Consider the following 16,067-nt stretch of genomic DNA (forward strand, 5'->3'; position numbering starts at 1 on the left):
CCCTTAATCAAAAGCTCTGTTGCTTTCAAAACATTTAATACTGCATTCTTCTGCTACTCATTCCACTGGGAAACAAGCCCTTTGTTTGAATTAATAGTAGTATAAGTAGACTATAAGTGATTATTACTGAGGTAACAATACTTAAGCATTTTCATCATGAAAAAGTGGAGGCCCTTTTATTTCTACTTTGGGCTTTTGCAGATTTGCAAAACCAGTCTGATTTCTTGTACTTACAGTGTTTTAGGTTGTTGTTGTTTTTGTCCATTCCAGCCACTCAGACACACAAGCATACTGTTCACGGCCTTTATTGTAGGTTCAATTCTTATGCTAGGTGTAGTGTTACTCAGTCGTGTAATTTCAGGTTGTTGAAACTGGCACATTTGCGTAACTCTCAAGATTGATGTTGAAAACTGAAGCGCTGTAAGGACTTTGTGAGATGCATGAAACGGAGGCTCGAATAAGTGCCTTCCTGTGACGAGTCAGTTTCTAGAATGACAAAAAGGTTTTAAGGTATAGAGCACAAACGACTTATGATTACATTCTATGTGGAGCTGCAGCTTTTTAAAGCAATTTTTAAAATTTTAAATGTTACACGTCAAATGACATTGTTAACACACCTGGACATGTGATTTATACTGTGGCTAACCCTAACCCTAAATTCAGCAGAGGATCAACAACCGTATAATAATGGCTGGGAAAAGGGTTCTAGATCTTAATGAAGTGATGCACACAATGAACTTCAGTTTAAGCAGTTTGTATGGTCAGTACATACCTGTCCAGTACTTTAATTATTAATTGGGCATTAAAGTAAGTAATGCTAAAAACAAACACAAAGCATCCTGACATTTAGTGTTAGATTTAGTTGGATTTATATTTGTAAATATAGAAAATGTTTTTAAAAAAATACACAACCTTAATTTTTTTTTAAAAAAACCTCAACATTTATTTGGTGCAAACATCTGTGAGAGTAATCACTGAACTGTTTAAAACTGAAGGCATATCGAACCTTTAGACAACTATGCATGTGTGCATTATTACTTCAACCTCTTGGCATCCATATGTGTGGACATTACATCTCGAAAATTGGAATTAATATTTATCTTCCCATGAGCCCAAAAAACAAAGAAAAAGAAAAACTGTATATGAACAAAGAGCTTGGATCTAAACAGGTTTGTCCATTTACTGTATATGATGTCATGCAGGAAGCTTGGAACTCCACTCGCAAATCAAACCTCCATTTGTTAAAGAGCTTCATCTCCAGCACTTAGTTTACTAAGTGTTGCCTAAAACACAAGGAAATGAGGCAGACAGTGAGATGCACTGAAGCGAAACAAAATCTGTTTACAGTGAAAGTCAGCGTGAGCTTGATGTCATTTCAATGAGTTTGAGGCATTGAATCACAGCGAACCCAGTTGATGATGACAAAGATAAAACAGCTTGGAACAGGATCTCCCTCTCAGCACGCTCAGCAGAGAGGACGACCACTTGACTGAGTAATATTCTCTGGCCTCTCTTTTTTTTCTGCAGTCAGATCAGCGGAGATGCAGCAGTAAAGGAATTGCTAAAGACAAGCCAAAGATAAAGTAAACACAAAGACAGGGAGGTGATCTATTGCTGCCCACCTAAGGCATCAGTGTTTGCGGTGTGTTGGACCAATCGCTGAGCTCCTTGATGCAGTTTGGACCAAACAGATCGTTGTAGTTGTCTATGTAGGAGTTACCATCACCAGCAGCTGAAAACAAACACGGAAACACAAAACTTGTTTATATAATGTTAATATTAGAGCTGATCATTCTAGCATCAGACTGCACACATCAACATAAAACTAGGTGCTTGAAAAGGTCAGTGATTCTACTACATGAACACAGGGGATTTAGAAGCACAGCTTCATTTTCTTTAGGCCATTCAGAGATAATAAATAACTTTTATCTGTGGTTGTATCCTACGGGGCCCCAAACTCACCTTCAAGGCTGCACTTTGTTAGACATGTTAACATGTTCAGTTCATGCTAGTAACCAATAAAATGTCTTCACACTGAAGAAGAAATCAAGAGCTTGTACTGTTTATTTTTATAGCACCTCCTGACATCACAGCACTACAAAATGAGAAAGTGTTTTGTGCATTCACAAATTCCTATGCTTTTCTGTCTTACATGCAACTTCCAGAACATATTCCATCAGTGGTGAAGATCATCTTACTGATAAAAATGAATCAAGAGTGTGGTCTACATTCAATTTAATATTAAATACTTGGAAGTACGCTGTGAGACTTTTGCATGTCAATATAACTGACACGTTTGCTCATAACAACAGTGTTATAAATAAGACAGCAACTAAAATGCACATCAGCAGCTCACAGTGTGGGGATTCCCGGTGTTCCTGCTGGAGAACCTCCACCACAGTTCTCCACCAGGGGGCAGCGCGTCCCGGTCCGACCCGGAAGTGGTGTCGGCCTCTTTGGCGAGGAACGTGAATGAATGAATAAATAAATAAATAAACTTTATGACACATAAATAAAGAAACAGACGAACAAATATTTGAGGGCAAGAATGTTTATCTACGCATCTTTGACGTGGAGCTGACCCGGTGTTTTCAAAAAGTTGCGTTTCCGTTCCCGGATATCTGCGTTGTCGTGTGGACGGGAGGCGGAAACGCAACAGAAAGTTACGTCATCGTGTGGGCGGGGCCTAAGACGCCTTTCCCGCCTCAGGGACACTCCTGTGGGATCCAGCTCCTTCAGCCCCGGGGGACATCCTCCTTCCTCACACGGGGTCCCTGCGTTTCGCCGATTTCAAAATAAAGCTCATATGGGGGGGTGTCCGCCGCTGTTCCTCCTCTCTGGACCAGGGCTTTGGACCGGAACGTTTAACGATCCGTTCGCTCCGAACACAAACGGAATCATAACGTTTCCGGTTTTGCGTTCCACCATAAACTGACGTTCCTGAACCGGTTAGAACAAAGAATAAAGTTCCTGAACCGGTTAATAACGTTCCTTGTAGATATAAATATGGAGGCTCCGTATTTTCCGCACCATTAGACGCGATTAAAGCCTTAAAATGTCCCAAAAACCAACGCTGCTCCTTCTGACATGAAGCGTCTTCTGTGTTCACTGAGTTCACCAATCTGTAGAAATGTTTCTGTGACGTCAGTCAGAGATCCTCCAGACCGACCACTGTCCACCGAGAGGACGTATGACGTCACTACGTACGCCGGCAGCGATGGACCAATCAGAGGACGTGACGCGAGGCTCCGTCCGGCACACCTCCGGTAGGTACCGGTATGGGGGGGATACCGGGACTGGACCGCAGGTATGCTGGTAACCACATCTGATTGGCTGAAGACCCCCGACGATGACGTCAGCGATGGATGAGAGACGTGAACACAGGTTTACCAGGACTGGGGGCAGTGCAGAGGAGTTACACCCCCCAACAGGTGGTGGATTGTGGGTCCTGGACTAACGTGTCTGCTCAGACTTCTGTCCGATGTTTCTCTAAAGCATCATTACCGGACAGACCCCCGGAAACCAGCCGGTCAGCGGGGGAGAAACTACCGACAGATTCAATGCAGACCGGAGACGAGGACTTCAGGGATTTACTACACATTTATCACTAAATAAAGACATAGAAACATTTAAAAAATAATGTCGGTGTGTTTTCTTAAATTTAAACACGTAGTACAACACAGTCCAACCAGTCAGCTGTTTGTTCCGTTAACAACCATGAACCAATAATGTGGGCCGTGTGTAAAAGTAGAGAAATAAACTCCGTTATTTAGACGGAGCCTCTTCAACAAGGAGCTGGATGGGGCTCAAAACACGGAAACTGAAGGACTTTAAATTGGCAGCTAAAACAATTAGTTAATATCCTATAGACCAGGGTGTGGTGTGGTTCGCGCACCCCTGTGGTGCTCGAGCTGCCGCTAGGGGGTGCGCGAGTGTAATGGCAGCTGAGAACCTTGAATTACATAAATAATTAAATAAATAATTTAAACACTTTTTAATCGAGGATTAACAGTTTCAATATTTAAATTCATTCACGGAAATAATTTTTAATTTTCAATTAAAAAACGTTTTGGGAAAATTTTAAATTAAAAAAAAAAAAAACAAAACAAAATGCACTTGGCTTTCTCCTAGCTACGTGCTAGCTTGTTGTGATAGCAACAACAATAATATGCCGAAATTTAAAAACGGAACTTTTTAAAAACGCATCGAAAACGATTCCCGTCCACACGACAGCGTGTTTTAAAAAAAATCTCCGTCTACCCGGAAACGCAGCAGAGGGTTTTAGAAGACTGCTATAAGCATGCCAAACCATGTGGTGGCAGTATTGAGTCAAATTTTATCCAATAGGAATCCTCTGTGTTTTGTTGTCACAACACACGGGCCATTAAATATGACGTCACCGCGGTTTTCGTCGCAGGCAAGACGTCAGTGTTTTTAAAAAGTCGCGGATACTCCGTCCACACGACAACGCAGACCCACCGTTTAAAAAAAAAAAGTCCACCTCGGCCAGCGTTTTTAAAAAGTTGCGTTTTCGTTCCGGATATCTGCGTTGTCGTGTGGACGGAAGGCGTAAACGCAACAAAAAAGTTGCGTTTTTAAAATATCCGTTGTCGTCTTAAAATGAGGAGCGCAGAACTCAGAGACCTCACCCGGACAGTGCATCGGGAGAGGGGGTAAAGAACACCATGAGACTCTACTCGAAAGAGAAAACATGTTATTTTGATTCTTCGTGGCGGAGTAGCGTATTTGTTACCATTTAATAACTGTTACAGTTTTTTTAAATAGGCCTATTTGTTACATAGCAGGGCTGGAAATTGCGCCCATTTTGGTCGCATATGCGCCCACATTGTTATCACATTAAATATATTTGGGAGCACCGGTGCGACCAGGGGGGAAATCTGGTGCGTCTTTTTTTTGTGAGACCACGCTCCTGCGGTCCTGCCAGGAACCAATGAGAGCGCAGCTGCGGCTGCTCTCCTGGGGGGGGGGGGGGGGGGGGGGGAGGAACGGAGCTGCCCTGGGGCAGACTGACGGAGGCGTGGCTGCCAATCTGCCCCTACGGCCCCTCCGACCACCACACATTCACACACCAGCGATGCCCCACTGGAGGCAAGGAGAGGAAAGCGTCTTGCACAAGGACACAACGACAAATGACTCGGCGGGAGCGGGAATCGAACCGCCGATCTTGAACCATTGGATGAGCCGCGGCCGCCCGATGCACATATTCGTCCGACCACTTTCTTTTTCTCAACACAGTTACTATGATTTAAAATATTAAGAAATCAATCAGATGACAGACCATCATGAAGGCATAAATCGTCTACTGAGTGCGCAAAATCCCCTGTAGCACAGGTAGGCTAATGATGTAGCGTCACGTGATCACCTGCAGCCAGTGATAATAATAATAAATTTATTTTAATTGCACTTTACATTACGAAAATCTCAAGGTGCGCCTTGGGTTGTGTTGTTTTATTAGTTTGCTTCACCACTGGTTTTATGCTTTCTTTGTCTTGACTGTAATCAAATTAATGTAACTTAAATGATATTAAGGAATAGAACAAGAATCGTAGAACTTGAATTGTTTAATGTAAATAAAGTGTCTTACGCTGCCATTGGTCCAACAATGTGTGTGTTCTCCATCCTCTCTGCTCCACAGGCTGGTTCCAGATGTCAGCATTACTGAAGTGGTCCATCAGCTGCAGGAGAAGAAATAGTTATACAGGCAGCAAAAGCACCGTCTGCAGTACATCCCAGTACATCCACGGAACACGCAGCTGATCTCAAAGTGTTTACACCAAATCTTTTCTCCTGGTGCTATGGAATAAGTCGTGGAGCCAGTAATCACTAGCTTCGATCAGAAAAAGTAAAGTCATTACACTTGGTCAGCAAAAGTCTGATACCTTAAACACCGCATCATTCTGCTCTTGGTCATCTGGTACCGCCTCCCACATCCCTGCGCAAAAACAACACCTGTCATTGTTGACATGTTCAAGAAATATTTATCACGACAAAAAACAACAACAACAACAACATGTGATGACGTGTCTCACCATGTGTTTGATTGATGCTCCAGGTGTCGCATGCAGGCGTTTCCTTCGTCTGTGACGTGTCTGAGACCGCTCCAGCTGGAGCTGGTTGCCAAGGGTGCGGGATGTAAGCAGCTTCAGCCAAACTCTCTTGTTTTCCGGGAGCCCTGCTCAGCAAACGCAGCTCTTAAAGAGGACAAACAGTCCCGTCACGTCAGGTTCCTCAGGACACGTCAGGTTTGTTACCTTTGATGAGTTCAGGGTATTTTAAAGCCGTGTCTCACCTCTCCTTCCCCTGCGTGTTTGGATGGTAGGCATCATCCTGTAGACTCTGTAGGCATTAGTGCCCCTCTTCCTGCTGTACTCCGGCAGCTCACGGATGTCAGGCAGGGAATTCAGGGCACAGCGGAAATTGGCCTTCCATGTCTTGGGATCTGGTTTATCTTTGTCTGGACGGTACCGGCCTGAAGGGAACAGGAGGACAACATTCAGCTCCATGTTTGTGAATGTGGTGTGGAACCAGAAACAGATTTGTGGTCATTTGATTAAAAGATAATTATTTATTAATGTTCAACTTGTAATTGGAAAAACAATTTGAGTTTTGTTTTTTTTTTGTCCTCAGGTTTAATTAACAAAACCGGAACTGACTCATGGTTTTATATTTAAAAAAGAACAATAAATTTGCACAAACAAGAAACACCATCCAGCTCCTTGTTGAAGAGGCTCCGTCTAAATAACGGAGTTTATTTCTCTACTTTTACACACGGCCCACATTATTGGTTCATGGTTGTTAACGGAACAAACAGCTGACTGGTTGGACTGTGTTGTACTACGTGTTTAAATTTAAGAAAACACACCGACATTATTTTTTAAATGTTTCTATGTCTTTATTTAGTGATAAATGTGTAGTAAATCCCTGAAGTCCTCGTCTCCGGTCTGCATTGAATCTGTCGGTAGTTTCTCCCCCGCTGACCGGCTGGTTTCCGGGGGTCTGTCCGGTAATGATGCTTTAGAGAAACATCGGACAGAAGTCTGAGCAGACACGTTAGTCCAGGACCCACAATCCACCACCTGTTGGGGGGGGTAACTCCTCTGCACTGCCCCCAGTCCTGGTAAACCTGTGTTCACGTCTCTCATCCATCGCTGACGTCATCGTCGGGGGTCTTCAGCCAATCAGATGTGGTTACCAGCACACCTGCGGTCCAGTCCCGGTATCCCCCCCATACCGGTACCTACCGGAGGTGTGCCGGACGGAGCCTCGCGTCACGTCCTCTGATTGGTCCATCGCTGCCGGCGTACGTAGTGACGTCATACGTCCTCTCGGTGGACAGTGGTCGGTCTGGAGGATCTCTGACTGACGTCACAGAAACATTTCTACAGATTGGTGAACTCAGTGAACACAGAAGACGCTTCATGTCAGAAGGAGCAGCGTTGGTTTTTGGGACATTTTAAGGCTTTAATCGCGTCTAATGGTGCGGAAAATACGGAGCCTCCATATTTATATCTACAAGGAACGTTATTAACCGGTTCAGGAACTTTATTCTTTGTTCTAACCGGTTCAGGAACGTCAGTTTATGGTGGAACGCAAAACCGGAAACGTTCTGATTCCGTTTGTGTTCGGAGCGAACGGATCGTTAAACGTTCCGGTCCAAAGCCCTGGTCCAGAGAGGAGGAACAGCGGCGGACACCCCCCATATGAGCTTTATTTTGAAATCGGCGAAACGCAGGGACCCCGTGTGAGGAAGGAGGATGTCCCCCGGGGCTGAAGGAGCTGGATCCCACAGGAGTGTCCCTGAGGCGGGCAAGGCGTCTTAGGCCCCGCCCACACGATGACGTAACTTTCTGTTGCGTTTCCGCCTCCCGTCCACACGACAACGCAGATATCCGGGAACGGAAACGCAACTTTTTGAAAACACCGGGTCAGCGTTGTCGTTCAGACGGTGTTCCCGCAACTTTTTGTTATGGGGGGGCGGGGGGGGGCGTGTCCTTGGGCCCGAAACGCTGTGACGTCATGCATGTGACCGTATCTTCATGTACAAACGAAGTTAAAACCGCCTATTTTCTGAAGTATAACAGCTCCACGTCAAAGATGCGTAGATAAACATTCTTTGCACTCAAATATTTGTTCGTCTGTTTCTTTATTTATGTGTCATAAAGTTTATTTATTTATTCATTCATTCACGTTCCTCCCCAAAGAGGCCGACACCACTTCCGGGTCGGACCGGGACGCGCTGCCCCCTGGTGGAGAACTGGTGGAGGTTCTCCAGCAGGAACACCGGGAATCCCCACACGTCCCGGTCCTCTCCTGTCGTTCTCTGCGTTGTTGGGTTTTTTTTTTGTTGTTCTAACCGGTTCAGGAACGTCAGTTTTTATGGTGGAACGCAAAACCGGAAACGTTATAATTCCGTTTCTGTTCAGAACGAACGGATTGTTAAAACATTCCGGTTCAAAGCCCTGGTTCAGTTCTAGAAAGTGACTACATGCACCACATGCATGTGCAGGTTGTTTTCAAAGGACATTTTTTTAGACAATATATTTTAACCTGGTATTGTCTCCATTGCATGGGGCCGTGTGATTCTTTGTGTTTTTATACAAGTAATTTCATTTTGTAAAATTTCAAATTACAAGTAATTTGAAATTTTACTTTTCATTGATTTTTCCACTTTTTATGCTCTCCAAACAAAGATGTATAAAAACACATCAAGCATTTTAAAGGTTCACCCTGTGTCCGTTGACTGCTTGTTAAAGGACTTTACATCGTGTGAGTCTTTAAAGGCTGAATCTGTTGAGATTTACGTTTTTAAAAGAAAACATGAATGTAATCAAATTAAAGCTCCTTCATCCCCATGAAAGGATTTTTAAAATTGCCACCAGCTGTCAGAAAGTCCATCCCAGACTTGACAGTCAAGACCTTTTCCCATATTTGTTTGGGTCTCAGCCAGTCCTGTAAATATGATCGCCAGCCACAGTGATGAAAATCACTGAAGCTCATCCATCATGGATCATTTACAGCTCACATGCTGCTGCAACCTCCACAGTTGGTAATGATTTTATGAGCCTCCATTACTTTATATTACTGTTTTCTTTTCTGTTTTTCATCTGTTGAAAAGAGTTGTGAAATGTAAACTGCACAGTTGATTATATATCAACAGTTAAATGAATTTCTACTGATCTTTGTAAATTTTCTTTAAACATTATTTCTATATCCTTTAATGGATAGGAAAGCCAGAGGTATGTGACAATAGTTGGAGATGAGTGAGAGATAGACACACAGCAAACGGATGGGAGCCAGAATCAAACCCGTGGTCATCGCATGAGGACTGGAGTCTCTGTACATGTAGCCCACTTAATCCACAGCGGTTTGACAGTAACATGATCACCACATTTATTCACAGCCGACATTCAACAGGAGCTTTCCCATGATGTCATCAGTCACAAGTGCCTTAGTGTGTGTGTGTGTGTGTGTGTGTGTGTGTGTGTGTGTGTGTGTGTGTGTGTGTGTGTGTGTGTGTGTGTGTGTGTGTGTGTGTGTGTGTGTGTGTGTGTGTGTGTGTGTGTGTGGGCACGTATGCATGTGTACGTGCGTGTGTGTGTGTGTGTGTACTTGACCTCTGACTTAATTCAGTTCTTTCCATGAGAACAGTTAGGACTTAGAGTGAGATTTGAGATCATCGAACAAAAGCAATTACGGTACATAAATTGCTGTCAAATAATAAATTATTGTAATAAATACATAAAACAAACCAAATTCCTATGTTTGAATACTATTAGCAGGTAAATAGATAATGACCATATACCTGCTAATTTATGTCAGACAAATGAAATAAAATGATCGTGGGAGAATTGCATTTAGGTACACTGGGAAGCGGGGGTGTCTCAGTGGAGGTTTGTTTCATTCATAAAAACTGGGAGCACATTGAACATCATTGAGTAAATTAGTAAATTAGCAAATCTGACACACACAAAAAAGCCATTTTCTAATTTTGTGATGGGGATTTCAGCAACAGCCCTGTTGCTCAGAGCCCTGCTGTCCATTCTGTTATCAGTAGAATTCAGAATTAAAATTTTCTTAATTTTTTCCCATGTGTTTTTATTCTCCACAAGGCATCAGCATGAAAAGGGCCAAATGCCTCAGTCTGATGAAATAAGTAAAAAGTAGTGTGAAACACATCTGTATCTGTGTGGTGCTCGTACCAGTGTGCATGGCCCAACTCCTGAAGAGCGTAGCATCTCGGTCAATACTCCATCCATGACGAGCAGCATGTTTCCACGGGATTTGGAAAATTTGTGCAGACTGTAAAATAAAACAGTGAAAAGGTGAAGGGTATTGTTTGCTTCAATACCGTACATACAAAACTTTTCCCACCAAGGTGAGTGTGCAAGTTTATGAATGGTATGATACCTGGTCCAACCAGCTGACTCCCGGGTATCTTCCAGAATGAATCTGTTCCTCCAGCCACTGCCTCAGCCTCATCCGACCTGTCTGCTGCATGCTGCAATCCAAGCAGTGTGCAGGTGTGACCGGTTAGGCAGGACTGTCAGTGATGAGAGAACATTCTCATGCTTCCAGATTAAATCTCAGATTAGGCTAGAAAACCCTTCCTCCTCTGATCCATTCTTCCAATCAAAGACCTCGCAGTGATGATAATGTCTCTCCTCAAAAAAAAAAAAAAAAAACTGCTTGAGTAGTGTCTCTAATTTCAGAAACACTATATTTTATGCTTGCCATGCAACTCAACTTGCCCCAGTATGTCAGTATGATCAGCATTCACCATTGATTGTGAAAGATGGATAAAGTTCTAACTCAAAGTTGTTCACATATAAACGTGAATATATATGGCGTTCCTATCCATACACACACACACACACACACACACACACACACACACACACACACACACACACACACACACACACACACACACACACACACACACACACACACACACACACACACACACACACACTTTAGATATGTATATATCCATTTACTAAAGATTATGGCTAAAAATTTAAAATGTATTAAGAATAGAAGTGCATTTTATTCTTAATATAATAAACGATTCTTAGAGACAACAATGTTGGGTTGACTTTTTAATTTTAATTGGAGTCCATTGGTTCATTTTCTTGTTGACATCTCCTCTATGGCAACTAATCTGTCCCCTGTAGCACATCACAGCTTGCTAAGGTGGGGTACACCCTGGATAAGATCCCAGCTCATTGTGGGGCCACATGACAACAACCATTCACCTTCACACTTATGGACCACTTGGTGCATGCTGGGAGGAAGCCGGAGAACCCAAAGATAACAGGTAGACATGTGGAGAAAATACAAACTGCCCAGAGAGGAATCAAACCCAGAACCCTGCTGTGAGGCAACACCCTGACCCCTGCGCCACCTGAGTCAAATGATCCAACTTAGAATTTGTTTTGGTGTGTAGCCAGCTGGGTTTTATGTCATTTACATTAAATATCTTAATTTTTAAACAAACAAATGCAGATCTTTATCATTAGATTAGATGAACATTTGTGTGTATTATTTCACAGCGTTCATGCGCTGCATTTCACATCCTCCCACAACCACAATGACTAAACACATTTATGTAGGAGTTCCTCTGAGCCAACTCACTGTGGTGACACATTTTTCTGTGGAATCATTTCTGCACTTTCAGGGAAGAGCAACAGGGAAGTCATTTCACAACCCTCAGTGGGACAGGCTTCACATTACAAACTGTCGTGGCTTGTTCAAGACTGCATTTCATCACCTCTGGTACATTTTTATTTAGGCTCAGTATTACTGGTTTATTTCATTAACACTATGTTTAACAATTTACCACAAATGGCCACTCTCTGAACTCATATTTTATTAAAGGCTTACTGATACTAATGGGTGGAAGTTAAGGCATGATTTAAGACAGTCTGCTCAAGGAATACACTTTTATTCTTACATTTTTAATTTTTAGCAATTTAACAATGACTAGTCAGGCAATTGCGGTTACGTTCAAGCATTTGTTCCAAACACACATTGTCACTCTCCTAAACATTACAGCTTTCTTTTCACAAAATTTGGCTTTTAGATCAAAAGGTACTAATAAATTATTTAAGGTATTAAATTAAAGTTTAACTTTTTATATTGAAAAACTTTTTTTCTGCTGTAAAAAAAAACCTTATAAAAGCCATGTTACAATTGAAAAACAAGTGTCAATTCAGTTTATTAAGGATTGATTAACTGTGTTTTCAATCATGTCGTATGATCTTCAACAGCGTTTGAAGAAACCGTGAATGTAAAAAAATAGTGATATAAATAATACATTTACATGACCTGTTGGGAGAGCAGGTGCTTTTAAATGATCCATCACCTGTTGTATTGTCCTCATGCTCCTGTCATGTGACTCCCAAACATTGGAGCATTAAATATTCAGACCTACAGGATTTTATAGTTGCTGTCAACAGTCATCAAAACAGGAAAAGGTCTTTGGAGCTGAAGGTGGTGGTTCTGTTGGTTATGCTGTACATTGTTTGTGATACCTGGAACTGAACTGAAGGAGGTTTGAGGCATCCTGGTTATAAATCCCTCAGTAGGTTTATTAAAATGAGTCTCTTCCTCTCCACTTCTCTTTTCAGAAAACAAAACATCAGGTTTCTTCACCAGATTTAGAAATGGCTTGTATGCATCATCCACTGGAGAAAAGCATTGCGACCCTGCAGGCACCAGGTTGCAGCAAGAATTTTCATCAGTAACGGTGGTCTCAGTTTTTACGTTTGGCTGTCCGGCTCCACCAGCCACCCAATCAGAGTTGTCGCACCCAGTCTCGCCTCTGGACACAGAATCACTTGGTTCAGGTTTGTTGGCGTCACTGGAGATGGGCGACAAATGTGAGTCTTCTATGTTTGAAAATCTCCCCGGACCTCCATTGCACTGCTGATAAAACATGTCTGTTGGCAAAGGAGCTGAAGCGGCTGTTTGAAAGTTTACAAGCGGACAAGTTGGTACTGGTTGGTAAGAGTCACCCTGACTTGGATGGTAAGCAGAGTCACAAAGCATTTCAGCTGGCGTCTGGACGTGTGACCTGTAAGCCATACTCTGATGTGGGATGCTGAAGCTGGAATACGTTTTGTTGTCAATGTCATATAACCCACTTTTCAAGTCATCAGCTCTAACATCACAGAGGGTGAAGGGAGAGGAGAACAAGCTGCTGTGTTTGTTTAGTTCTATGAGTTGGTTGGTGGTCAAAGGTGATATGGGACTTATATTGGCGAAGGCCTTCCCAAGGGCCTCCTGAACTCCAGCGATAATATCGGCAGGTTCCGTGGTAGCATAACTTTGAGACGAAGAGTTTGTTTGGATCTCGCTGCTTTGCCCAGAATCCCCACTGTAGCTGTTGCTCAGTGACTCCTTTCGCCTTAATGCAGAGGAAACGGTTATTCCACCAATATAGAGACAAGGAAATCCTTAAGGGCATGTTTTGTGCTGCAAATCTACTTGAACAGCCATACTTACCATGGTTTACTTTCATGTGAGACACAGGACTCCACAGAAACAGAGGAGATGACCGGCAGCGCTGGCTTCAAGATCTGCAACAAGAATATTAACGATAAAAGTAGAGCTCTGGAACGTCTCACTTGAGCAGAGACAACTTATAAAATCAGTTTTGCTGTTGATTCTACTGTAAACAAATTATTTAGCTGTGGAAATAAATTATTTGTACATAAATTTCTTCATATTTCTGTAAATATTACAAGTGATTTCTTTGCAGACAAGAGTTTTCAGACTATTGTTATCATCAGATGACATGCGGCATTGTTTTCTGTATCTGAAAGCCAACACAAAATATAGATGCATTAACTATAGCTTCATCTGAATTTTGTCATGGTCAGGTCAAGCTTCTCACCTGTGGCACACTCGGATGCATGTCGAGAAGTTTGTGATTTGGACTATCAGCGATGATATCCCACCATTTGGCTTTAGCCCTTAAAACCCCACAGCACAAATAATCAATCAAAAATACAAATGTGACACAAATTTACAGTAAATGCAGTTCGAGTATTTAAGCCTCTCAATACAATTGAAAACACAGCAACAAGTTAATCTTTTATCTGCAAGACTTACTTTACATAACAGCAGTATAAAATGCCACCAGTAATAGCTGCAGCAAAACAGACGATGGTGATGATGGCTGAGAGGATTATGTCACTGGACAGGCCTGTGAAGTAACACGCGTGAAGCATGTTTAGATGACATGGCTTACAACAGAAATATGACAGAACTGCCTGTTGTGTGGGTTTTAGCTCTGCACTCAGCATGTGTTAGAAGTTCCAAGCAACAGCTCACACAATACACACAAAACCTCACACACACACACACACACACACACACACACATAGCCTTCTCGAATAAAAGCAACACAATTTGAGCACTTACTAGTTTTGAACTGCCTCTCTTCACTGCTGTCACTGAAGCGGGGACTCAAGCTTGAATAACTTTTCACGCTGACCAAATAAATTGTGTTCCGAGATAAATTACGGCCAGGTATTTCGAGGGAATACAGTCCATCGACCAGAGTCGGTTTCTCAGATTTAACTATCTGTAGTGGAGAAACAACAACTGAATATTTCCAAGACGTTTGAGGTTATAGTTAAACAATGCCACTAATACCACTCCTACCTTGTTGGTGTCCCCTTTTTTATAGTAACTTAATTGGGCGATCAAGTAATCATTGACAGTGTCATTCATGTTTGACTTCCATTTGACATGAAAATTCCCATTGATTTCTTCAACTGATGTGATTGTTGGGGTTCTGGGCTTGACTGCAGAAAAAAGACGAGTACGGGAATGAGTCCAACCTACTTCCTGCTTCATTCCAACATATCCTGGTTCTGTATCATCCTGTTGCTACGGATGCAGATAAACACTCATTCATTCAGAAGTTGTGAACTTACAGCTTTGTGCTACGTTGATGATTTTGGACCCCATGTTTTCACTTCTCTTCCAAAGCGTTGCGGTGTGAGTCTCGCCATGAATAAGAGTCATGTAGGTAGAGCAACAACACCGACCACTGTCACACTGTTGGAAAATACAAACGACCTCCCTGTGGAGGAAGAGACAAGGACTGCATCAAAAGTCTTCAGTTACCATGACACCCACTCGCAGGGATTTTGTTGTGCACCACTGACAGATTACAGATTAACACCACTGTGTTAATCTGTAAATTTGCTGGGTGTTTGAAAATTACCAACATTTATAGTTATTGGTTCCCTTCTCATGATTATAACAACTTAGATAACTCACAAAAACATGGATGGGTGGACGGATGGACACATACTCATCAATAAAAATTTAAAAAATTATAAAATTAAAATACTAACCCGTATCCATCGTTGCTCCGGATGTTCACTTTGTATTCAGTGCAGTTTTGCGCTTCCAAGTCGCACGACATCAGCTGGTCTAAGTCGTTGGTACAGTCCAGATCGAGGCCTGCTGTCGTTTCTAAGTAAGCATTCCAGGAAGGGACTTGTTAGAATGACTTCTCATAAATTCCCTTTTAGCCTAGAAGTTAAAGTCCGGATAGGGACAACAGGGTGACATACGTACCATAGAGACTCAATACGTTCGCAATATCCCCAAAAATAAGCAACACAAAAGGAATTCCAGCGCACACTCGCCTGGGAGAAACAGAACAAGACATTCCATTTAGACTGAAGCGACACGTTGGATTATTTTATTGCTCGGGAAATTCCCGGTAATCTACATTACCTGTGAAGCAACATGCTGAAAATATCAGCGGCTTTCCATCCAACTCAGCTCCGACCCGGTTTGGAGAGTGGACGTGGATTGCTGAGCGCTCAGTCTTACGCTCTTATTATGGGAATTTGTTCCGAAAACATTGCTGGTAGAATTCTGGGGAAGTGCGGCCCGCCCACATGTCCTCACATGTTCCGTAAACGAGCGCTCCTCCCGGACCGGACGGGCACAGGAAGTGGAGCGTCTGGCCCCCAGCGTACAACGATCCGATGAGCAAGGGCCATTAGATGGTGTTGGAA

The 16,067-nt window shown here is 42.7% G+C and overlaps 2 protein-coding genes across 2 annotated transcripts; both read right to left on the bottom strand.

The window, feature by feature from the left end:
- Positions 1–952: 952 nt before the first annotated feature.
- Positions 953–10,676, bottom strand: LOC137595598 (interferon regulatory factor 1-like). The gene is made up of 8 exons (XM_068315813.1): positions 10,429–10,676; positions 10,221–10,320; positions 6,311–6,490; positions 6,051–6,212; positions 5,901–5,953; positions 5,606–5,696; positions 1,623–1,732; positions 953–1,521 (listed from the first exon to the last, which is right to left on the bottom strand). Exons 1-7 carry the CDS (start codon positions 10,516–10,518, stop codon positions 1,623–1,625), a joined length of 786 nt encoding a protein of 261 aa, XP_068171914.1. The 5' UTR covers positions 10,519–10,676; the 3' UTR covers positions 953–1,521.
- A 436-nt stretch (positions 10,677–11,112) lies between these two features.
- Positions 11,113–15,938, bottom strand: LOC137593715 (uncharacterized). Its single transcript, XM_068312656.1, has 10 exons — positions 15,781–15,938; positions 15,619–15,689; positions 15,393–15,513; positions 14,967–15,115; positions 14,692–14,834; positions 14,449–14,611; positions 14,137–14,230; positions 13,919–13,997; positions 13,528–13,601; positions 11,113–13,429 (listed from the first exon to the last, which is right to left on the bottom strand). The coding sequence occupies exons 1-10, from the start codon at positions 15,792–15,794 to the stop codon at positions 12,451–12,453; spliced, it is 1,887 nt and encodes a 628-aa protein (XP_068168757.1). The 5' UTR covers positions 15,795–15,938; the 3' UTR covers positions 11,113–12,450.
- Between the last annotated feature and the right edge of the window lie 129 nt (positions 15,939–16,067).

This window comes from Antennarius striatus, chromosome 1 (assembly GCF_040054535.1).
Source record: "Antennarius striatus isolate MH-2024 chromosome 1, ASM4005453v1, whole genome shotgun sequence".
NCBI lineage: Eukaryota > Metazoa > Chordata > Actinopteri > Lophiiformes > Antennariidae > Antennarius > Antennarius striatus.